Here is a 25,620-nt window from a genome sequence, read left to right as displayed (position 1 = left end):
CTTCTCAGGATTTGAAGCTTTTGTTTCAGATGGTTTTGTATCCTTAGATGATAGTGATTGTAAAGTGCCAGTGAAGATTTTGAGAGATACAGGAGCAACAGAGTCATTCATTAGGTCTTCAGTGTTGCCATTTTCAGAAAGGAGTGATACAGGGGACTGTGTGATAGTGAGAGGGGTTAGTTTGGTTCCTTTGAGTGCCCCATTGCACAAAGTTTTCCTGACTTGTGGATTTATTGAGGGAGATGTTCACATTGCAGTTAGACCAGCTCTTCCATTAGAGGGCGTAGATGTAATCTTAGGTAATGACTTGGCTGGTGGCCGAGTTTGGCCTTCTGGGGGTCCTGTCAAAGTTTCAGCTCAACTGAAGGAACCAGATGACTGTGTGAGGAACTTTCCAGAGGTGTTCACAGCTTGTGCTCTCACCAGAGCCATGACGAAGGCTAAGTTGGATACTGAAGATTGTGATTTCAAACTTGATTTTAAACTACCTGAGTCTCTTTCTGTTTCTCAGCAGGAATTGGTCACAGAACAAAGAGCAGATGCGTCTCTGGGTGAACTGTTTAACCAGGTGCAGCCCACTCAGGAAGCAAAAAAGTTCAGCATCTGGGTATTTTCTACAGGATGAGGTACTGGTGAGAAAGTGGATTCTTCAAGGAACGGATCTCCTGGGAAATCCAGTTTTTCAAATTTTAGTTCCTTCCAAATTCAGAGAGAAAGTGTTATCTTGTTCCCACAATCAAACAGGTCACCTAGGAGTTAACAAAACATATCAGCGTATTCTGTTATTTTATTTTTATTTTTTGGTCTCATTTAAAACGTGATGTTGCATCATTTATTAAGTCTTGTCATACATGTCAACTCACGGGTAAACCAAATCAGTCTATTAAACCAGCACCGCTTCGTCCAGTACCTGCGATTGAAAATCCATTTGAACATTTGATAATTGATTGCGTCGGCCTGTTATCAAAATCTGGTTCTCAATATTTACTAACAGTAATGTGTTTGGTAACCCGCTATCCAGCAGCTTATGCTTTACGTAACATAACTGCAAAGTCTGTTGTTAAAGCATTGACTCAGTTCATGGCTATCTTTGGGATTCCAAAAATCATTCAGAGTGATCAGGGTTCAAATTTCTCTTCTCACCTTTTTGCTCAAGTTCTACAACAACTTGGCATAAAACACAATCAGGCTTCAGCTTATCACGCACAAAGCCAAGGAACATTAGAGAGGTTTCACCAAACCTTAAAATCACTGTTGCGCTCCTATTGCACGGAGTTGAACAAAGACTGGGAAGAGGGTTTACCATGGTTATTACTTGCAGCTAGGGAAGTTTGTCAAGAGAGTACTGGGTTCAGTCCTAGTGACCTTGTCTTTGGCCATAAAGTCCGGGGTCCATTGGCAGTTCTGCATGATAATTGGTCCAGAGATGAACCTCCAGCTAATCTGTTGGACTATGTCAATGGGTTTCACCATCGTCTCTATACAGCAGGTCAAATGGCTAAACAAAATTTGGCTAAATCTCAAAACAAAATGAAAACTTGGTATGATAAACATTCTGAAAAGCATCAGTTTTGTGAAGGCGATCAAGTTCTAGCACTGTTGCCTATTGTGGGGGTCACCATTTCAGGCAAAGTTTCATGGTCCTTACACAGTAGTGAAACAGCTTTCAGATCTTAACTATCTAATTGAAACTCCTGATAGGAAAAAGCAGCAACAGTTGTGCCATATTAACTCCTAAAACCCTATTTTGAGCGTGAGTCTTTGGTTATGGGAACTGTAATGACTGCCTGTGAGGTACATCAGTCAGCTCTTCATGGGGAGGAGGAAGTGGCAATGCCAGATGAGGCTATTCTTTCTGGTCGTTTAAAAAATTCTGAAACATTAGAAAATTTAAACTCTCTCTTGTCCCACTTGCCAAACAAAAGAGCAGTACAATTATCACAGCTAATTCAAGATTATCCATCCTTGTTTGGGGACACACCCACTAGGACAAATCTAATAGAACACAACACAGATGTTGGTCATGCTAAGCCGATCAGACAAAGATTTTTCTGTGTCTCACAGGAAAAGCAGAAGGTTATTGACAAAGAAGTGAAATATATGCTTGATAATAATCTGGCTGTTCCATCTGCTTCCAGCTGAGCGTCTCCCTGCCTTAACGTGCAGAAGTCAGACTAGTCACCACGCATGTGCACAGACTTCCGTAAAGTTAATGCGGTAACCAAACCTGACTCATTTCCGTTGCCAAGAGTTGAGGACTGTGTTGACCAAGTCGGAAGTGCTCAGTTTGTAAGTAAGCTAGATTTTCTGAAAGGGTATTGGCAAGTGCCTTTAACCCAAAGAGCACAGGAAATTTCAAGTTTTATCACTCCATCCGGCTTGTTTTCCTATACAGTCATGGGTTTTGGTTTAAGAAATGCTCCAGCAACATTTCAATGCTTAATGAATCGTCTTGTCAGTGGTTTAAAGGGCTGCGCGGTTTACTTAGATGATGTTGTATACAGCAATACTTGGGATGAACATTTAGACCAAATTCGGGCACTGTTTGATCGTTTGGCTAATGGGAATCTTACTTTAAATTTAGCCAAGTGTGATTTTGCTAAAGCTACTGTTACATACTTGGGAAAAGTTGTGGGACAGGGTCAAGTACGGCCTGTAATAGCAAAAGTCACAGCAGTTTCTCAGTTTCCTACTCCAACTACAAAGAAAGAACTCATGAGATTCTTAGGCCTTGTGGGTTACTATCGTTGTTTCTGTCAAAACTTTTCCAGTGTTGTAGCTCCTTTAACAGATTTGCTTAAATCCAAAGTAAAATTTGTTTGGTTTCAGTCTTGTCAGCAAGCTTTTGATGAAATTAAGGCCCTCCTTTGTTCATCTCCTGTTCTCCTTGCTCCCAGGTTCGATCAGCCATTCAAGCTACATGTTGATGCTAGCCATGTAGGAGCAGGAGCAGTGTTGCTACAGTCGGATGACAATGGAGTGGACCGCCCTGTTAGCTTCTTCTCTAAAAAGTTCAATTCATGTCAGCTGAATTATTCAGTTATAGAAAAAGAAGCTCTTGCTTTGATCCTGGCTTTACAGCATTTTCAAGTTTACATTGAGTCTAGTTCTTCAGTCATTGTGTATTTGGATCACAATCCTTTAACCTTTCTAAATTCTCTACAAAATCCAAATCAGAGGTTAATGCGCTGGGCACTATTTCTGCAACCATATCATTTAGACATCAGACATATTAAAGGCAAAGAGAATGTGTTGGCGGACGCTCTGTCCCGTGCCCCTCTGTAATCTGTTGTTCATCCCATCTCTAGTCTCTCCTCTCCTCCTCTTAATTCACTCCTAGGTGCCAAGGCTGCTGAGTTGGAGTGGTTGAGCTGGAAGTTAGTGTTTTGAATTCTGGGCTGGACCTGATCTGAAGCAGCGTTTTTGGACACCTGTGGGGTCTTCAGGACTGGTGTCCATTTGTCCATCTGCTGCTGGTGATTCCTGATGTCTGCTGCTGTCCCGGGGTCTGTCTGGTTGTGTCCTGGGTTTCTGGTTCTTATGGTTGCCTTGCCTGGTCCCCCTGGTCCTTGTCCTTTGAGTGCGCTTTCTCTGGCTCGCTGCTGGAGGAAATCCGGCATTATTGAAAGTGTATGCTCTAATTTGGAGACGGTCCCCTTCAAGGGGCCCTTTTTTTGTGGGAGGGGGTGTGACGGCCCCAGGGCCTTTGCAGCTGCTCCTCTCCCATCTCCCTCTGTGCAGGTGGGCTATGGCCCCTCCTCCTAATCTGGGCAATTTAGGCAGATCTGTCACACCTGTTCTGTCTCTGCTCCTGCTCCCTGGCCACCATGCTGTCTCCTTCTGGTTTAGTTTGATTTATCTACACATCCACACACCACATGCACTACACCTTACACTTAGACGTTTTATTGTTTAAATAAATCTTTTGTTAAACCTTTGACTTTTGTGTGGTCTCCCCATCTTTGTTGCCACTTGTTGAGCCAGAGTGGTAACAGTAACCAGTGGACTGTCAGTGTGTCCAACATGGATCTGATGTTTGGCTCTGGGATTTGACTCTGATGGACTCATTGAAACATTTCTCTGTTCCAGCTGCTGGAGGACAACATGGTGACTTTTGTGAATAAGGAGCTGAAGAAGATGCAGAAACTTTTGAGTCCAGATTACCCAGAATGCTCCTCAGAGAGTCAGAGGGAGGATGAGGAGGAGTTGGAGGGTGATGATGAAGATGAGAGGAGCAGCAGAGAGATGTTTCAGCAGATCACAGTGATGTTCCTGAGGAGGATGAAGCAGGAGAAGCTGGCTGACTGTCTGCAGAGCAGTAAGAGGATTTGTGTAAAGACTGAAGCTGCTGATCAACAGAACATTTACTAAAGTCTCAGAATATCTTCACACAATCATCTTTAGGGGACAAACTGTCACCTTCACTTTATTGCTACTTTGGTGCTTTAAATTCCAGGTTACTTCTACTTCACTCTTTCTTTCTTGTGTTTTCATTCAGAACTTCCTGCAGTTTGCGGACGTGAACTTAAATCCTCTCTGAAGAAGAAGTTCCAGAGAGTTTTTGAGGGCATCGCTAAGGCAGGACAGTCGACCCTCCTGAATGAGATCTACACAGAGCTGTACATCACAGAGGGAGGAACTGCAGAGGTCCATGATGAACATGAGGTCAGACAGATTGAAGCAGCATCCAGGAAAGCAGACAGAGCAGAAACAATCATCAGAGCAGAAGACATCCTTAAAGGCTCACCTGGAAGAGATGGACCAATCAGAACAGTGATGACAAAGGGAGTGGCTGGCATCGGGAAAACAGTGTTAACACAGAAGTTGACTCTGGACTGGGCTGAAGACAAAAGCAACCAGGACATCCACTTCATGTTTCCACTGACTTTCAGAGAGCTGAATGTGGTGAAAGAGAGAAAGTTCAGCTTAATGGAACTTGTTCATCACTTCTTCAGTGAAACCAAAGCAGCAGAAATGTGCAGCTTTGAACACTTCCAGGTTGTGTTGATCTTTGATGGTCTGGATGAGTGTCGCCTTCCTCTGGACTTCCACAACAATGAGGTCCTGACTGATGTTAGAGAGTCCGCCTCAGTGGATGTGCTGCTGACAAACCTGATCAGGGGGAATCTGCTTCCCTCTGCTAGCCTCTGGATAACCACACGACCTGCAGCAGCCAATCAGATCCCTCCTGACTGTGTGGAAATGGTGACGGAGGTCAGAGGGTTCACCGACCCACAGAAGGAGGAGTACTTCAAGAAGAGATTCAGAGATAAGAGGAAGGCCAGCAGGATCATCTCCCACATGAAGAAGTCACGAAGCCTCCACATCATGTGCCACATCCCAGTGTTCTGCTGGATCACTGCTACAGTTCTGGAGGAGCTGCTGAGAAGCAGAGAGGGAGGAGATCTGCCCAGAACCCTGACTGAGATGTTCATCCACCACCTGGTGGTTCAGGCCAAAGTCAAGAAGGTCAAGTATGATGGAGGAGCTGAGACAGATCCACACTGGAGTCCAGACAGCAGGAGGATGATTGAGTCTCTGGGAAAACTGGCTTTTAATCAGCTGCAGAAAGGAAACCTGATCTTCTATGAGTCCGATCTGACAGAGTATGGCATCGATGTGGAAGCAGCCTCAGTGTACTCAGGAGTGTTCACACAGGTCTTTAAAGAGGAGAGAGGGCTGTACCAGGACAAGGTGTTCTGCTTCGTCCATCTGAGCGTTCAGGAGTTTCTGGCTGCTCTTCATGTCCATCAGACCTTCATCAACTCTGGAATCAACCTGTTGGAGAAACAACAACAAACAACATCCTGGTGGTCTGAAATGCTCCAAAGTAAATCAGCATGTTTTTACCAGACAGCTGTAGATGAGGCCTTACAGAGTCCAAACGGACACCTGGACTTGTTCCTGCGCTTCCTCCTGGGTCTGTCCCTGCCGACCAATCAGAATCTGCTACGAGGCCTGCTGACACAGACAGGAAGTAGCTCACAGACCAATCAGAAAACAGTGGAGTACATCAAGGAGAAGATCAGTGAGAATGTGTCTGTCGAGAGAAGCATCAATCTGTTCCACTGTCTGAATGAACTGAAGGATGTTTCTCTAGTGGAGGAGATCCAACAGTCCCTGAGATCAGGACGTCTGTCCACAGATAAAATGTCTCCTGCTCAGTGGTCAGCTCTGGGCTTCATCTTACTGTCATCAGGAGAAGATCTGGACGTGTTTGACCTGAAGAAATACTCTGCTTCAGAGGAGGCTCTTCTGAGGCTGCTGCCAGTGGTCAAAGCCTCCACGAAAGTTGTGTAAGTAGTTGGAGACTGAAGATCCTTTTTCATTTTGCCGCTGTTTCATCAGTATAATGTGCTTTTTGTCTCTTCAGACTGAGTGGCTGTAATCTGTCAGAGAGAAGCTGTGGAGCTCTGTCCTCAGTCCTCAGCTCCCAGTCCTCCAGTGTGACAGAGCTGGACCTAAGTAACAATAACCTGCAGGATGCAGGAGTGGAGAGTCTTTCTGCTGGACTGGAGAGTCCACACTGTAAACTGGAAGCTCTCAGGTCAGGACTCACACTTTGAAACTGATGTGATTTCTATCAGTGGATAAACAGATAACCTGAGTACAATCATTTCTGCTGATGGGATTCATCAAATGAGCTTTTTCTGAACTTGTGCAGGACTTTGTCAGGGTATGGGAAAACCAGCGTGTTGTCATTTGTTATGGTCACATGGTGCAAGACCGCTGCTGGTTGGCAAGAACCGGCAGTAACATAACGGCTTGCTACGAGAACGATATCGGGTTTGAAACAAATATGTAAAGTTATCGCTTTTCATGAATGAAATTGAACATGTATTTACCACAATGGTAATATCATGTGTAGTTGTACGAAGCGTTCCTTCACGTGAAGCGATCTCTACACTTTCGGTTTGGTTCAGTGTTGTCATTATTACTGATCGCTTTTTGGGTGATAAAAGTATACTAAAGTCGAACGAAGCATATTCAATAACATCTCCTTAAGCCAGCAGCCTCATATTTGTAACCATAACCATGTTTCTGTATGCATCGAGCAATCGTTTTTTCGAATTGTCCTTTTTTCGATCACCAATGCTGTGGGTCTGTTACTGTTACATAGAAGCCATACTACAGACAAAAAATACAGCAACTTCTTGACGTTTCTTTGACATCTTGTTGAAGATTAACAGAAGATGTATTATTTTTCATTCATAATTATATATTTTTGGGTGGGTGAACTGCCCAGGGGTGTCAATCAAGTAAAAATAAATGTCGGTGAAGGAAATGTCCGGCCACAATGAAGGATCGTCAACCCACGCAGTCTTCAAGTTGTAGGGATCTGGCAAGGTTTTACTGTTTCCCTGATATCTCAGCTTGTGCACGTATCTTTGTCGGGCCTCAGGTGATGAGGATTGAGCATAATCAGACAATTTCACGGAAGGACAGTTTGCATTATCGTCGTCAGCCATTGTTCCTCTGGTTCCTCTTGCCAACTAAGCGCGGTAATCGCGTGACTTCGTGATGTCACTGTTTGTACACACTGGCGTCTCCCATATTTTTAACATGATTAAATCCCACTAATCATTGTTGAGATTGTTGATTTGCTTGAGGCGCATTAAAATGTGCAGCAAAATGTATCTGAAAGACAAAGAAGAAAAGAGAGAGAGAGAAACATCCATCCAAGTGTTGTCCATCAGGTTTGTGTTGTTTTGTGTGTGCAGGCTGTCAGGCTGTCTGGTCACAGAGGAAGGCTGTGCTTCTCTGGCCTCAGCTCTGAGCTTCAAGACCTCAAATCTGAGAGAGCTGGACCTGAGCTACAACCATCCAGGAGACTCAGGAGAGAAGATGCTGAGAGCTAAAGTGGAGGATCCACACTGTAGACTGGACACTCTCAGGTACAGACAGACAGACACTCTCAGGTACAGACAGGCACTCTCAGGAAACTATTATCCTAGTGTTGCAGGCCAAGCCTGCTGCTTTCTTTGGGAAGCCCTTTGAGCATTTATTCCATATCCTTGATATCAGACACTGGTTTTCTTCACTAGTTCGGTCTTTGTCAGCACTAGTTGGACATTCAGCCACACTAGTTATGCACTTTGCCCTACTAGTTGGACAAAAACTCTGACTAGTCACTCATTTTCACCAACATGTTAACTTGTCAAACATGGATGCTTCTCACTAGTGAACTAGTGACCTGTGGTTTACTTCACTAGTTTACAAGTAAGAACCAAAACACTCACTAGTTAACGACTGAAGACCAAAACACTCACTAATTAACTAGTGAAAGCCTCTTAAAGTCTAAATTTTTAACTGGTGAATCTCAAAACTTGTACTAGTTAACTAGTGATGCCCTGAATATCCACTAGTTACACTAGTGAGTCATTTTGACTTAACTAGTTCAACTAGTGAGTTCCAAAATGTTCACTAGTAAACTAGAGAATGCCAAAATGCTCACTAGTTAACCCTTTACGCTTCAGTGCGTCGTAGGTGTACCGCCGACGGTACACCTACTAATTTGCATAGGAATTTCAAGAATGTCCGACGGCTGCAAACACGATTATACAAACACTATACGCCGATGGAAAGCTTAGATTCTCATGAATCCGCCGGTATAAACCACTTTCAGATGCGATTACTACAGCGGGTGAGAAAAACACATTTGTCCGACAAAAACGAATATTCATCCATCCGTTCTCTATACACGGCTTCAACGCACACAGCGCGACTCACATTTCCGGGTTCATTACTACACACAAAAAAAAAAGATTCCACAAAAAACGGCCATAATCCAACCTTTTACATCCAGATGAACAAGCCAGTAAACTATTTTATCCAAAACATGTCCTGAAGTCGGTATAAAATCCCCGAATCGGTCATTTTCAAGGAAATGCACCTCGTGATGCCCGTCCAATATTCCCTGTATTTTTCGTAATTTTTTAATTTAAAAATAGAATATTAGCGATTTTTTTTTGTACTGAAAACGGCTGGAATTGACTGAAGCTTAAAGGGTTAACTAGTTAGACAAAAAACTAATGAGGAGGTGGGGAGAAAGTGTGCATCCAGGATTCCTATTGGCTCTGCAGTTAAAATATACCAATCAGGATTCAGATTTTGTCATTATCTCACCCAATTCCTTTGCATGTTTTACACTAGTTGACAAGTTGCTCTGAGGAATTGCAGCTAGTTAACCCTTACAAGGCCATGTTATTTTATATATAATTACATGTACAGCCGTATTTCTGGAGAAGTACATATACTAAAACCACCTAATCCATAAAAATATCGATCAAGTCTTGCGAGGTTGCATTGTCATAGATGTTCGCCATTTTGAATTTCAGCCGGTACGCGGCATCGATAAAAGCTTCGTAATTGCGGCATCGTTATAACGGCTCATACGGCTTTATCATTTGAAATAAGCAAATTTGGGGCCAGTGTTTATATCTTACCATTGGTCGACTTAAACATACGGGTGTGTGCATATTTTATGTTAATTAGCAATCATTAACAAGTCATGTGTTGAGCCGAGAATGTTCAGTTTCGGCTGTGTGTACAAGTAAGCGGGAACCGAGTATACGCGGTCCCGGCTTTTTAAGGGTTAACTAGGAGCTCCTTATTATAGGCTACATGTTAACTAGTGAATGCAGAAACCCAGACTACTTTACTACTTACAGTCTATTTTGACCTTACTAGTTAACTAGTGAGGCTCAAAAGGTTTACTATTTAACTAGTAAATGTCAAGATATCCACTTGTTACACTAGTTGATCTCATTTCAACCCCACTGCTTAACTAGTGAAACACGTGTTCTTACTAATAAGCTAACTGAGTCCAGAGTAAGTCACTAGTTAACTAGTGACTCTGATATTCATCTCACTAGTTAACTAGTAGAAGACATTTTGTCTCACTTGTCAGGCTCAATACTGAAGTTGTACAGACTTTGACTGAACATGTTTGATAAAATTGTTTACTAGTTGACATACGCACACAACAAGTTAACTAGTAAAATTATCAAATTCAACTAGTGAACATGTTTGCCAGTTACAGCACTTTACAGGTTCACTAGTTGTGTTCACATGTCAACTCGTAAGCAATTTTTTGACACTAGTAAGATGTACATGTCAACTAGTATGCCAAAAATATCAACGAGTGCTCCAAAAATCCCTATATGCAGTGGCGGCTGGCCAATAGAGGGCGCTTGGGTGCCCCCCCGGTGTTTTTGATTTTTTTATTTTTAAAATAAATATTTTTTTAAATAAACAATAATCAGTTATTTTTAGCACCATGCATGTTTAAATTCACAATTACATGTCATGTACAAAATATCAATTAGAATTTTCGGGGAAAATAGTTTCCCGCTCTTCTCTGCTGAGCTGCTGGGGTGCTAGAGAAATCTCCCTTCCAGTGCGGCAGAGCAGCCAATTGCCGACAAGAGATTTGACATAGCAACAAAAATGTATCCAATCAGCGTCGTCGAATCTGATGCCCAGAGGGGCGATATCGATATAAAAATGCCTCAAGTTATTAATATTGGCATTAAATAATTATTTCACAGAGCACTGATATCCTGCCGTTTCTGTTCAGTTGTATTGGGACGGTTACTGAAACTGGCTTGATATGGCACAGCCCCACCTAGAATATTTTTCACCAGCTGCCACTGCCTACATGTTAGAGAAATGTTGTAATAGTTGTGCACAGTCACTCACTAGTGCTGCGTAAGGCTCAGCTAGTTAAACAAAAAGCCCAACATGTAGGAAAAATGTCAAACATGTTCAGCCAAAGTTTGTACAAGTTCACTTTTGAGTCTGACTTGTGAGGCAATATGCCTTCGACTAGTTAACTAGTGAAATTAACATCAGTGAAACCGGATCAATAACACCAGCTTAGCAGAAACACTGGATGCATGGAAACTGTTAGCCTAGCTTATCACAAAAATTGCAAGCAGTAGAAAACTGTTAGCTTTGCATCACGATTTGAGAAAGGGGAAAACTGTAAAACTGCTTTGCATCTTAGCAAATAGGAAGAACAAGAAATCTGTTGGCCTAGCTTAGCTCAAAGACAGGAAGCAGGGTTAACTGTTAGCCAAGCTCCATGAACAGAGGAAGCATCAATGAGTAAAGCTGAATAATGAGTGTAAACTGAGCTGGAACGTGACGAGCACAGGACAGGACTTTAGAGATGCTGCATTCAGGTGTCTGTGTCTCCATATTGGACTGGTCCTTTATCAGTGGAACAGTGTGAGAGCCATGTAACGTCATGTGTGCTGCTGAAAGAGTCTCTGCTGCTCTGACCGTCCTCCTCCTTTCAGGGTGACGCCTGCTGGAGTCCAATGGTTGACACCAGGTCTGAGGAAGTGTAAGTGTGTTTTAATGGATTGATGGAAACAAAGCAGTACATTCAAGCATCTTCAAAGTGTCACATCTCTGAGGTCATCATCAAAGCTTTAATACTGATCACATGATCCATCAATAACTGCAGCTGTGTTGTTTGTTCTCTCCATCAGATTCCTGTCAACTCACAGTCGACACAAACACAGTAAACAGAAACCTCAAACTGTCTGACAACAACAGGAAGGTGACACATGTGGAGAATGTTCAGTCGTATCCTGATCATCCAGACAGATTTGACTTTTATCCTCAGCTGCTGTGTAGAATTGGTCTGACTGGTCGCTGTTACTGGGAGGTGGAGTGGAGAGGATGTGTTCAGATAGCAGTGAGTTACAGAGAAATCGGAAGGAAAGGAGGCAGACATGACTGCATGTTTGGATGGAATGATCAGTCCTGGAGTCTGCGCTGCACTGATGATGGTTACTCTGTCATTCACAATAACAGTCAAACATCCATCAGTTCCTCCTCAGACTCTCACAGAGTTTCAGTTTATGTGGACGTTCCTGCTGGAACTTTGTCCTTCTACAGAGTCTCCTCTGACTCTCTGATCCACCTCCACACCTTCAACACCACATTCACTCAACCTCTCTATCCTGGTTTTGGGTTCTGGTCATCTGGTTCCTCCTCAGTGTCTCTGTGTACTGAGTTGAGTCTCCAGAGTCTCCTCCTGGTAGAGAAACAGTGTTGAACAGATAGTTGAGTCTCTCCATGACTCTGTCCCTCACAAACATGTTTTCACATCCATGGATTAAATGTGTTTTTGTCAAATCTTTCTAAATGATTCCTTGTAAACTTGTTCCTCTTCAAAGATGGAAGTTGTGATTATTCCAGGAGCCAAATGTGGTGTTTGCGTCTTTTTCCAGTCAAATGTTGAGAGTGAAAATCAGGATGTGGTGTTCCTCTGACGCTCACTTGAAGTAAAAGCATTTGAGCTGCACAAAGTTTGAAATGAGAGAGGAAGCAGTGAATCTCCAAACTGCTGACAGACTTTCACACATTATTGTGAAGTGAAAATCAGCTTTTTGTGCAGCCACACTTGATCCTGATTTGAGTCTTGAAGCTCTTTTATTCAGACATAAAATGAATAGACAGATTATGATTACCTTGACAGTTTCGGTGAAAATGTTCAAGATCTGTCTGTTCATTTTATGTGTGAACAAAAGAACTCAAAATGACTGAACTACAGTGACTTCCTGCATTATCAGACCACCCCTGACCAAAGTCCACTTCTTCAATATAACGTCTCAATACATGAAGTTTAAAGTTTAACAGCTGTAATGAGCAGCAGCCAGTTCAAAAAGGCGTCTACATTGATGGGTAAAATAAATTCTTCACGCACGTTTAACAGCTTTCTACCAGCTTCTTGTCTTGCATCATCTGCAGTAGCTGCTTTCCACCATCATCATTTTTCATATTCCTTGTAGCTATCAACTATAACAACCAGTTGACTGAAGCAGCTGGTACATGAGACGTCCATTTGGTGTTAACACCCCCCCTTTTTGTGACTCGCAGGATCTGAAGTAGAAAGTCTGAGTTAAGAAAGAAACCTGACAACCACCATTAACTCTGACTGAGGCTTTAGTTTTTGTCGAGCCGGTGTACACAAAGTAAGCCTGGTTATACTGAACTTGCTTCATAGCAGCCCTCAGAGGAACAAAGTTAGATTTTTGGTGCCACGAAAATGTGAGCCACATTTCTAGATATTAGCCATTAAATATTGTCAGCACAAACTGTAGCGTGACTAGGTTTTTCCTAGAACTAATCCTCTGTCACAGAATCCTGTAACATGACACGATGCTGACATTTCTTATTGCTGGGGGGCTTATTATTGAATAAAATCATCTACAAGGCTATATGTATGTACCTCAGTTGCTGAACTCCAAAGGTAAGACAGGGGCTCCCAAGAATTCTTCCATTTAATTCTGCTGTTTTAAATGAGATGAAAATAAGATACTATTAAAAAATAAAGCAATATACTATTCATACGTGCATGTAATTGTGTAATTATGTAGTGCCCTGCCACAATAAATAAGTTCTTAAAATTGCTCATCATAAAACAATACAGCACATCATAAACGGATCTCAGAAGAAACAGCTTGCAGTTACCACATTTTACTTGCGCAAACAAAGGTGTTTCAATTGCACCAGCAAACATTTTTGTACCTGCTGTCCAAAGTCTTCATCACACAGCCACATGATCACAACTGAGGCTGGATGGAGAAACAGAACACCTCTAAAGAGAAATGCCCGGCCAAGCTCCAAGTTTCTCATCAGACCTAAGGTTATATAGCATTGCTTCCCTCCCACTGTTAAGTCTTTGACTTCACACTGTGTTGTGTGTTACCTGTCAATAAATCATTTTACTTCATTTAAATTCATTTTTACAAATACTTGAAGTTGTCTGTGACTTAATCTAATACAATTTTGCTCTTTCACAGAGAGCAGAAAGATGAAAAACCTACAAGGATGTCTTACATAACACGATGTCATCTAGAATCTGCCTGTGCAACACCCTGCATTTGTTGTGGACTGCCAGTGCTGACTATTTACCAAATCTGTCCTCTCACTGCAAAAGTAGACATTATTTGACATTTACCATGTTGTGCAGGGACGCCACTGAAGAAGCACCTGTAACACAACACATTGTTGTTGTTGGCCTTGTTAATATATATATTTTTAAAATATGATCACGCATACTGTACACAAACACTGCATGAAGATGAATAAAATTACTATGCATGTACAACAGCATCATTCATTGAAGTGTAAACAATAACAGTCTGGTGAAATAAAAGAATATTAGCATTCGATTTTTTTTGTTAAATGGCCAAATTCTGGTACCTCCACAAAGTAGCATTCATTTCCTTTTGTTAACTGCCTATATTTACTAACTCTACAATATCAGCCAGTCAGTCAATTTACCATGTCTAAGGGAAATATTAACATCAGATCCAATGTGGGATAGTACTCCTTGTGCTGCAGAGTGACCACCTGACCCAGATGATAGGTTTCTAGAACAACTGCAAATGAAAGTAGAAAGACTAAGTCCTTACACTGTTGGAAGAATTTTGTTCAAATCTAACACAAATAACTCTGCACTTGAAATACTATAGATTGGCTCATTAGAAAATAAAAAGCTGTTTGCTGAAACTTACTTTGTCTTCTGTCCTTCTAATGATCTTTGAAAAAGGAAAGCTCCCTGTATTGGATCTCTCGGTGCACTCATCACATTGTTCTCCTAAATAGATCAAAATTAGAACAGTTGAGAGGTACTGTTGTGAGTCAATGTCAACACTCATGATTTGTTCACGTTGACCATTGTTTTGATGCCATTTAACAGAGGGGACTAGAGCAACACTGTAACAGGCTTGATTTTCTTTTTATGCACGGCCTTATAGTAGTACATGACCAAACCCTCACTGAATTATTCAGACACCTTAACAGCAATGTAATGTGGTATGGAAACTCAATAGAATCTAACTGTACAATACATCCAAATGTAAACAAATGGCAAATGACACTGCAACAATATCTGAGTATTGAAATAATACAAACATTGCTCTATAAGATAACTTTCACTGACTCAGCAAATAGTCAGACATAATTGGTGTTCTGACCTTTGTTCCTGTTTCTTATCTGCATGACCTGACTACAGTCTGTTCCTGGTGTGTTTTACAGCTCTGTTACTCTGTAAATGATTCTCTGACCCACCCAGAGAACCTTTAATTTACAGTCAGATCCTTACTGAGAATATTATTCACAGCTCCAAACTGCCACATCATCATTTAATTCATCTGTATTGATTTCATCTCTCTAAAGAATGTGAGATAATATTCTGATCAGACTGATGGTTTCATGTAGAACGTCTCTGGAGCTGACGAGGTAACATGACACCTGTTAGAATATTGGAGCAGCTGCTATGAGAAGTTCTGACAGGATACAGCAAACTTTAGAGTAACTGATTTCTGATCACCTCTTTAACCAATATTTTACTTTCACATTATGAATGTAAATATTCCAAATAAACTAATAAGTTTTAAGTTCTTCATAAGGGAGTGGAAGCAAGAAGGTGCAGCAGGTTAATGATTTATGATAATCAGGTCCAGTAAAGGAGCTCTTTGATCTGTTTGAGGTGTTTCAGAGTGACGGCAGCCTGCAGACTCAGAGGACCGGTGACAGAGAAGCAGTCCAGGATTTTCTGTGTTTCTGCTCAACCCCAGACAGCAGAGATCTGTACTGGTGGGAAGAAGCTGAGTAAGTAGAACTTTGATTGATTGCAGTCTCTGAGGTTCCTCCTTCATCACCAACAAACACAAACATGAGGCTCAGTTTGTTGTTTGGACTCAGTGGCGTCATTAGAGCCGGACATCCCAAGCTGTAGCCCCCAGTGTTTATGAAGAGCCCCAGATCTGGTTCATGGATCATTCCAGTCATTAAACTGCCCCAAAATAAGAGCAGAGCACTGATCAAGCTATAGCTGATGTTGTGTGTGATGTGTTTTGTGTTGACCGGTTATTAGAAAACTGGTTGATCTGCTTCAGCTGGCAGAGTGTCTGCTTTTGGATCCTTCAGCCAATTAGTGAGAGGAAATCTCAGTTTTGTGCATGATGTTGATTTTGCTTGTGAGAGGTGTGTTTAGTTCCTGGTTTGTTAATTCTGACTGAGGTTTTTGTTGATCTGACTTCCACAAAGAAAACCCGGCTTTGTTGAACTTGTTTCATAGTTCATCTCTGTGGTGTGGTGTTTGTTCTGAACTATTTTCGTTGATCATTGAGAGCATGTCTTCAGATGTGAAGAGCTTCTTTCAGACTCCTTCAGAGTCTCTCTGGATCAGTGCACCAAGGAGCAGCTTCTACAAATACAGAGCATTATGGGATAGAAAGTGCTGATAGGAAGCCTGAAGTGAGTGTGAAGGTTAGTTGAAGCTGGACCTGATTGAGGCTGGTGAGCTTTGGAAGCAGCCTGTTAGTCGTCCAGGAGTCAGTGAGAGACTTAGACGGTAATTTAACTTGTGGACAGCAGAGGGAGTTATTGCAGTTCGAGTTAAAGCAGCAGTTGGAGCTGCAGTGACTGAGGCTTGAATTAGAGGAAAAACTAGAAACCATGAAACAGTGAACTAAAGAGGAAAATCCTGAGGAGCAGCAGAACCATTTGGAGCTTTACTTTCTGAAGGACAAAATCTATAAAATATTGGACATTAATATGATTTTCTACTTTCACTCTGTTATATTTTGAAGCATCATCAATCCTGATCATATCTAACAAATATTCATTTACTTCTCAGATTTTAACTTTTCAGATTGCAGTTTATTTGCGTTGTACAGATGTTGATAAAATGACATAAAGAAGTGTTTTCTATATAATGTATGTTAAAGGGATATTTTTACAGTGTGGTACTACTAATACCACAGAGTGTAGCTGAAAGCAAAGTGTGCAAAACTGCAAAATTTCATGATTTTGTCACACCTCTGTATTTGGTACAGCATGGTATCAATAGACCTTAGCATACTGATCAATAGTTGGCTTCATTTGCAGACCAATTTTGCATTGATGTAAAGATTGACAGAAACGCTAGTTTTTTTTCCTGGAATTCATCTGATAAAACTGACCACAGACTTAATACTTCATTTGTGGAACATTTGCGTCTCTATAGACTCTACAATTTCCTCATGTTCCCTGAACGCCTCACATGCAGACGATGGTAGATGCTGCTGGGTTCTCAGACAGGTGTATGACCAACAATAACTGAAAGAAATAAGGTGTTCTAATGTCAGATTTATCCAAGCTGACACCGAGTCATTTTATCTCCATCATCTGTTTTCAGACTTTTCTACCAGTGGAGCTCGCAGTGAATACCACAATTGATCAGTTTCATTTAAATGTGGAATGTCAAAATCATGACTCTGGTTAGTATTCACTTAGTTTTGCTGCTCTAGTGCTGTGTGAACTTTTTATAATGAGGTGTGTCTGAGTCACACCTCTCCCTCTCCACTAGCCTCCTCCTCTCTTCTCATTTAGTTTTGAAGAATATCATCCACAGACTGCTTTATTTTTAGAATATGCAGCAGCTGAATATCTCTCAGAGCACCACATGCTTACCTTTTGGAGTCTGTTTCCATTTTCTTGTGAAGCAATACATGGCATGGATCTGGTCCCTCTCTCTGTTCCTTTGCATCAAATGACGTTAACTTGTGGGTTGGTTGAGGCTGACATGGCCGTTGGCTTTCAGTCTCAGCTCCCAGTAGAGGAAGAGCAGCTGATGCTTGGTCAGGATTTATCCGTGGATAAAGTGTGGGCCGGCTGGTAATCTGAATATATTAAAGCAGCCGACACCACGCCCTGCAGGGACTCCCTAGTGAAGTTTCTAGACTCTGATGGGGAGACTCCAGGTGATATTTTCCCAGCCTGTGCTGTTATTTGAGCTGCCTCCGGTGCTACACTAGTTACAGTTAGTTGCAGCTGCTATGAATGTTCCAGGTAAACCAGCTAGCTGTTTGTAGCACAGAGCTGGTGGCAGCACGGAAAGTAAGTTCTGTTTTGTCTCAGTTGTTTGACAGAGTTATGTCAGCATCAACAGTGAGGAACAGCACTCAATGCTATTTCCTCCTGGATGGGATCTTGGTTGCCACATAGTGGCCACTTTGTAGGAGAGCCAATTTTCCAAGTGGTGGTTCTGACAAGTCTGCATGGCAAAGTACCCCGATTTGTTGCATTCCAAAAATGATCCAATCTGGTCAAGTTTCCAATTTTACATCCAATTTGTTTGCTCAATTGACTTAAACAGATTTCATGTTAAACATAACAGATCTACTGAGTTTCATGCTCAGAGCCAGGGTGCTTTGGAACATTTCCTTTACTCAGTGATGTCATTTGGTTTCAGCATTCGATGAACTAGAAAGTTGCTGGTCTCTCCGGGTGTCCAGTGTGTTTGGAGGACATGGTGGTTTATTCATGCACTTGATGGGTGCATGCTAACTGTGTGTGTGTTCTGCTTGATAGCTGGTCTGGCTACAGTAACTATAAACTTGACAAAATGTGAGTTTTCCACGGCCACTGTAACATATGGTGGGCCATGATCAAGTCCACCCAGAGCCAAGATCTCAGCTGTGCAGCAGTTTCCCCAACCAGTAACCAAAAAGGAGCTGAGACGTCTTTTGGGAATAGTAGGTTATGCGAAACATTTGCGTCATTAGTCTCCCTGCTGACAGACCTGTTAAAGGAGAGAGCTGAGTTTATCTGGACTCCACAATGTCAGGAGGCATTTCAAGGAGTAAAAGTTCTGTTGTTTTTATCTCCAGTGTTATTGGCATCACAGAGAGATGCCAACCAAGTGGATGCTGGGTTGTTGTTGTTGTTGTTATTGTTGTTGTTGTTTGTGGTAGAATGCCCTGAGCGTGGGTTGTCCTGTGAGTTTCTTTTCAAAGAAGATTAATAAATATGAACTAAACTACTGAGTCACTGAAAAGGAGACGATGGTTCTGGTGTGGGATTTGCAGCACTTCAATGTTTCCATTGATTGTGAAGAGTTGCCCCTGGTGGTTTTTACTGCCCATCATCACATAGTCAGTGTAAAATCCAAACCAGAGACTGACGCATTGGACTTTATTTCTCCAACCGTACAGTTAACACATTGACCATATTAAGGTGTTGGGGAGGGTCATTAGACTGAGCTGGTTCTACCTCTGTCGGCCTCCACTCAGGTTACTTTGGTCTAAACATCGTCTCTCTCTCTCCTCTAGGATCCACACCTCTTGTCTGTAGTTTGTTTCCTCATTTGTTTATCGCTGGTAACACTCACACACATGCCTCACTCATCCACCGACACTACTGACACTTGGATTCCTCACACCTCAAGCTCATCATTGTTTGTCCTCATATTACTTTTGAAATGAAACAGATGTGGCATCTTAAACTTGTTTCTTAAACTTGTTTCTCCTCTTTGTCACTGGTTGTGAGCTCGCTTGTGACAAGTGCTATTGTGATCCCCAGATATCTCATAAATCAAAACATGAAACAGTTTCACTTGTTAAGGAAAATATCTCCAACAGCTGCTTCAATCATGCAGACTGGTGGTGAATCATAAAGTAAATTGTGCCGCTGTTTCCACAGGAATGATTTATTTTTTGTCATGTCTGTTGGATCTTTACAGGGTGAAAGATGACGACACCTCAAGAAGTTCTTCTGAGGACTTTGGAAGATTTGGGAGACGAGGACTTTGAAAAATTCAAATGGTACTTGACCCAGGAAGGAGTCCTAGAAGACTTCAAATCAATCCCAAAGTGTCGACTGGAGAAGGCAAACAGGGTCAACACTGTGGATCAAATGGTCCAGATCTATGGTACTACAAATGTCATTAAAGTCACTGAGAAGGTTTTAATGAAGATGGGTAAAATTGATCTGGTGAGGAAAATCTCAGGAACCATCAAAAAACGTACAGGTAAGTCAGGTGAAGTTTAAAATGAGATATTTCAGAGATACTAAGAAGAATACATAGATGCTAGAATGATTAATTTACATTATCTATCAAGCATAAGCAACAATCAACAAAACCCACAGTAGCAGCACAAACCATGATTACAAAGTTTCCTTGTGAAACTGCGATCAACAAAGCAGGTCTGACAAAATCTGGAGAGAACACAAATCTGTGGATTCAGGTTTGAAGCACCTCTAGAACCCTCCAGACTGCCAATATTTTCTGACCTCATTCTTCGTGTCTCCACACACAGGAGACATATTACTGATCAAAAACCAGTACAAAACTAAACCATATAATAACTGACAACCACAATTTGACATGAAAATAAAATATTACATAAGAATCTGCACATGAATATGATTAAAGTCAAAATGAATTCAGGAACTGCAGAAAATAGCCCCAAGATTGATCCCAAACACACTTTGTCCATGTGGACAACCAAAGCAAACACACTGCAGTTGGTGTCTCCAGTCTCTTAGTTTAAGGCTTCATTCACACTAATGTGGACATTTTCTAAGAAGGATATCGTCACACTTCACATACTACTCTTAAAAAATGACACAACCGTCATTTTGCACATCTGTACTCATGACAACACAGAAACGATTGACTTGTATCAGTGGACTGGTTGGTAAAGGTGTGTCCATGTGTGAGTAAGAGACAGAGATGGTGGGAGACAGAGGAGTGGAATTAGTGATCTGCAGGACATTATACTTTCTATACTTCTAAATGTACACAAGCACACATTTCTCAATACACACACACAAAATGAGCTCCACAGCAGTTATTGGAAAGAAGCCTAATTAGCGTTGCTGCTAACCTTCTCCAGAGGAGGTCATGTTCAGAGTTTGGAATTTAATCGTCTGTAAGAAGCATCTTCCTTTCACCAGTTCTTCTTTTGACAATTCTCGTTGAGTGAAACCGATTCTCAGCTGAAGTTTTATCTGAAAGCCTGTTGATCTGTACATTTGTGATTACACTGAATGAAGCTATGCAGGTACAATATTTCACAGTGTATGTGTTGTGTTTCCATGGGAACCCACATGCATTCACTTGCTAATGCAGAAAATTCTAAAATAAGAGTTTCATACTTGGTCCTAAGTGGCTGCCCATCCTGTTCTACACTGCTGGTGCTGCAGTTAATAGAATAAAGATTACAAAACTGATTAATCTATCGGTTTTTATTTCAGAAAATATTCAGTAAGATTAATTTCACTTTGGTTTGGCCATAAACCAAAGTGAAATCCTTTATTATGGGAAAGTGTAACAGAAATATTGAGTATCATGTCTAAATGAATGAAGTTTAAAGTTTAACTGCTCCAGTTTACAGCTATAAGTTAAAAATAAGCAGCTGCATTGAGAGTCACTGAGTGGGAAAATACATATAATAACTCACAGCATTAAGAGTTTTCTGCCAGAATTACTCTCTGGATTCATAACTGTCATTAAACTCTGATTTTAATATCTGTCAAACCCCACTAAAACTGTTCCTCTCTGCTTGGATTCAGTCTGTGTTTGCATCATCCTCCTGATTTCATGACACAAAGGATGACTTTACCATAAAACCTCCCACCCAGTGATGACCTGACAGTCCAATAACGTGAATCTATAACACACCTCTCAGAATATGTTTTCATTTAGACATTTTTAAACAGGATCTTCTCATTTGTGTATTTTTTTTGTTTTTGATGCAGAGATTCTGTCCAGGTGTCACGATAAGCTCAAGTCTAACCTAAAGAAGAGGTTCCAGTGTGTGTTTGAGGGCATCGCTAAAGCAGGACAGAAAACCCTTCTGAATGAGATCTACACAGAGCTGTACATCACAAAGGGAGGGACTGCAGAGGTCAGTGATGAACATGAAGTCAGACAGATTGAAGCAGCATCCAGGAAACCAAACAGAGCAGAAACAACCATCAGACCAGAAGACATCTTTAAAGACCCATCTGGAGAAGACAAACCAATCAGAACGGTGATGACACTGGGAGTGGCTGGCATCGGGAAAACAGTGTTAACACAGAAGTTGACTCTGGACTGGGCTGAAGACAAAACCAACCAGGACATCCAGCTCATGTTTCCATTGACTTTCAGAGAGCTGAATTTACTGACAAAGAGAAAGTTCAGCTTGGTGGAACTTGTTCATCACTGTTTCATTGAAACCAAAGCAGCAGGAATCTGCAGCTTTGAAGACTTCCAGGTTGTGTTCATCTTTGACGGTCTGGATGAGTGTCGCCTTCCTCTGGACTTTGACAACAATGAGATCCTGACTGATGTTACAGAGTCCACCTCAGTGGATGTGCTGCTGACAAACCTGATCAGGGGGAAGCTGCTTCCCTCTGCTAGCCTCTGGATAACCACACGACCTGCAGCAGCCAATCAGATCCCTGCTGACTGTGTGGACATGGTGACGGAGGTCAGAGGGTTCACCGACCCACAGAAGGAGGAGTACTTCAGGAAGAGATTCAAAGATGAAGAGCAGGCCAGCAGCATCATCTCCCACATGAAGACATCACGAATCCTCCACATCATGTGCCACATCCCAGTGTTCTGCTGGATCACTGCTACAGTTCTGGAGAAGCTGCTGAGATCCAGAGAGGGAGGAGATCTGCCCAGAACCCTGACTGAGATGTTCATCCACCACCTGGTGGTTCAGACCAAAGTCAAGAAGGTCAAGTATGATAAAGGAGCTGAGACAGATCTGGACAGCAGGAGGATGATTGAGTCTCTGGGAAAACTGGCTTTTGAGCAGCTGCAGAAAGGAAAGCTGATCTTCTATGAGTCCGACCTGACAGAGTGTGGCATCGATATGGAAGCAGCCTCAGTGTACTCAGGAGTGTTCACACAGATCTTTAAAGAGGAGAGTGGACTGTACCAGGACAAGGTGTTCTGCTTCGTCCATCTGAGTGTTCAGGAGTTTCTGGCTGCAGTCTACGTGTTCCACTGTTACACCAACAGGAACCAGAAGGTTCTGGAGGACTTCCTGGGAAAAGATTGGAAAGACAAGAACAGAGACACTCTGGATGTGTTCCTGAACAGAGTCATGGAGAAATCCCTCAGCAGTAAAAATGGTCACCTGGACCTGTTTGTTCGCTTCCTTCATGGCCTCTGTCTGGAGTCCAACCAGAGACTGTTAGGAGGTCTGCTGGGTTGGACAGAGAACCATCCAGAAATGATCCAGAGAGTTATCAGCAACCTGAAGAAGATGAACAGTTATAAAATGTCTCCAGACAGAAGCATCAACATCTTCCACTGTCTGATGGAGATGAATGATCTCTCAGTACATCAGGAGATCCAAGAGTTCCTGAAGTCAGAGAACAGATCAGAGATATTTCTCTCTGCGATTCACTGCTCAGCTCTGGCCTACATGCTGCAGATGTCAGAGGAGGTTCTGGATGAGTTGGACCTGAAGAAGTACAGAACATCAGAGGAGGGAAAACGGAGACTGATTCCAGCTGTGAGGAACTGCAGAAAGGCTGGGTGAGTCCAGATGTGATGAACATGATCAGTCAGTGTAGATCAGTAGTTCAGTTCTTCAGATGTTCTCAACAGAACATTCTCATTATTCTCAGTGTTACACTTGTTTATTTCAACCATCACATGTCAGCTGTGTTTAGTCTCAGATATTCTTCAGATGTTTCAAACGCTGTGAAAATGTAGATTTTTCATTTGCTTGTGTTTAAAGCTGTTAAATAACTGTTTGATGTTTCATTCTGGGGCTGCACAGTGCTATAGTGGTTAGCACTTACGCCTTGCAGCAAGAAGATCCCAGTTCAATTCCCGGGGTGGGCCTGGGATCTTTCTGCATGGAGTTTGCATGTTCTCCCTGTGCATGCGTGGGTTTTCTCCGGGCACTCCGGCTTCCTCCCACAGTCCAAAAATAAGCTAAGGTTAATTGGTTACTCGAAATTGCCTGCAGGTGTGAATGTGAATGTGGTTGTTTTTCTGTATATGTAGCCCTGTGACAGACTGGCGACCTGTTCAGGGTGTCCCCTGCCTTTGCCCGAATCAGCTGGGATAGGCTCCAGCACCCCCCACGACCCTAGTGAGGATAAAGCGGTGTATGGAGAATGGATGGATGAATGTTTCATTCTAATATTTGATCATCTGACAGTGTTTTCTTTTGTGTTTCTTCCTTTGGCTGATGGAGGAAACATGCAGATCTACTGAAACACATGAAGAACTGTAGATGTTCTTGTCCAGGTTTTATCACAGCATCACTTTATCACATGCTGGAGGTTCAGACAGTTTTCAGTGAACACACTAAAGTTATTATTAAACGAGGAGCTTCTGAAATCAGATTTTATTCACTCCTGTTCAGAGTTTAAAATATGATCTGAATTATTTAGTAAAGTCTGGGAGAACAGCTTGAATGGATTTGTGTTTTTTTTTTTTTGAGTTGCTGTCAATTTATTCTTTTTGTATAAGTTTTTATTCATCTCAAAGATTGATAAATTGTTTTGCAGTGCTAGATAGTTCAACAGATAATTCCTCTAATTTAAACTGAGTATCTAAGTTCAGCTGAAGCAGCTGCTTTGGTCACACATGACAATGATGAGATAATATTGATGCTGAAACAGTGATTTGGTTTCTCAGATAGAAAATAATCCAGAGATCAGTGAAGTGATTCAGTCACTTGTCCAACAGTTTCTATCTAAAGCTTTTTAACGTGAAAATGAGAATCCATAACTACTGATCATACAGAGACTGTGGCTGCAAAGTGTGTTAAACTGAGTCATGGAGAATTTTATTGATCTGAACTCAGCTGTTAATTTTTTTTAAACAATATGTCAATTTGTTTTTGAAAGAAAACAAACACAAACAATGTGGAGAACAAAAACAAAACAAAAATAGCTCAGGTGGGACAAGACAATAAGTTCCAGATCAGACAGGAATTTACATCGGCAGGCTATGCCAGTTTAGGAAATCCTGACAGTATGGGAGAAGACAGTGTAGGTCCAATATATTTTAAGTAAGGTTCCCAGACTTTATGGAAAGTGTCCACTGTTGAGTGCAACATACAGGTAATATATTCATTAGGGATACAGTCCATTTGGAGATTGTGCCACGATTTCTTTGTTGGGATGGCATCCTTGCTCCAAAAGAGCAGAATGTTCTTCCTTGCAGCAAAAGTCAGTAATTTGAAGAGTCTTTTATGCTTACTGTTGGTAATATGAACATCAGGGAGACCGAGTATGAGGCACATAAAGTCCAGCAGTAGTGACTTACCAAAAATAGTGGAGAGTTCATTTGTAATATCTAGCCAATACCGCTGTAGTTTAGCACGACCAGAAACAGTGCACATAATCACCAGTCTCAGTATTACATTTCCAACACAATGAGGAGGAGTTAGAGTCTAGTTTGTTTTTTAGAACAGGTTTGATATGGACACGATGTACAATTCAAAACTGAATAGATCTGGCCTGATTACAAACAGATATATCCACAGCATGTGCCCATACATCCCATCAGGCTGCACCGTCTATAGAGATGTCCAGGTCTCTCTCCCAAGCTTCCTTGGTGGGCTGGGCGGTTGGAGGTAGTTTGGAAATAAGTGCCTTATAGAAAATAGTAATATGTTTCTTCCTAATCTAAGCATCCTAATCACATCAGAATTATTCACAAATAAAAGGTTAAACAGTGGACATTTGGACTGAGAGGATTTGACATCAAGCCAAACGGAGGCTGGATCGTGTTTAAGCCAGTCAGCTATCACCCGTAGGCATAGGCGTCAGTTTAGGGGGGGACGGTGGAGATGTGTCCCCCCC

General features: G+C 41.8%; 1 protein-coding gene across 1 annotated transcript in view; it reads left to right on the top strand.

Annotated features, from left to right (window-relative positions):
* LOC127531948 (NACHT, LRR and PYD domains-containing protein 12-like) overlaps positions 1–25,620 on the top strand; it is a 211,280-nt gene that overhangs the window by 62,551 nt on the left and 123,109 nt on the right. The window contains exons 4-5 of the mRNA XM_051942540.1: positions 5,215–5,658; positions 22,701–23,332. Of these exons, the coding sequence (XP_051798500.1) occupies positions 5,215–5,658; positions 22,701–23,332 (1,076 nt within the window). The remainder of the gene's footprint in view (positions 1–5,214; positions 5,659–22,700; positions 23,333–25,620) is intronic.

The sequence above is a fragment of the Acanthochromis polyacanthus genome, chromosome 22, assembly GCF_021347895.1.
Source record: "Acanthochromis polyacanthus isolate Apoly-LR-REF ecotype Palm Island chromosome 22, KAUST_Apoly_ChrSc, whole genome shotgun sequence".
Classification (NCBI taxonomy): Eukaryota; Metazoa; Chordata; class Actinopteri; family Pomacentridae; genus Acanthochromis; species Acanthochromis polyacanthus.
Note: the sequence above shows the minus strand (reverse complement) of the source record. Positions and strands in the feature narration are given on the sequence as shown.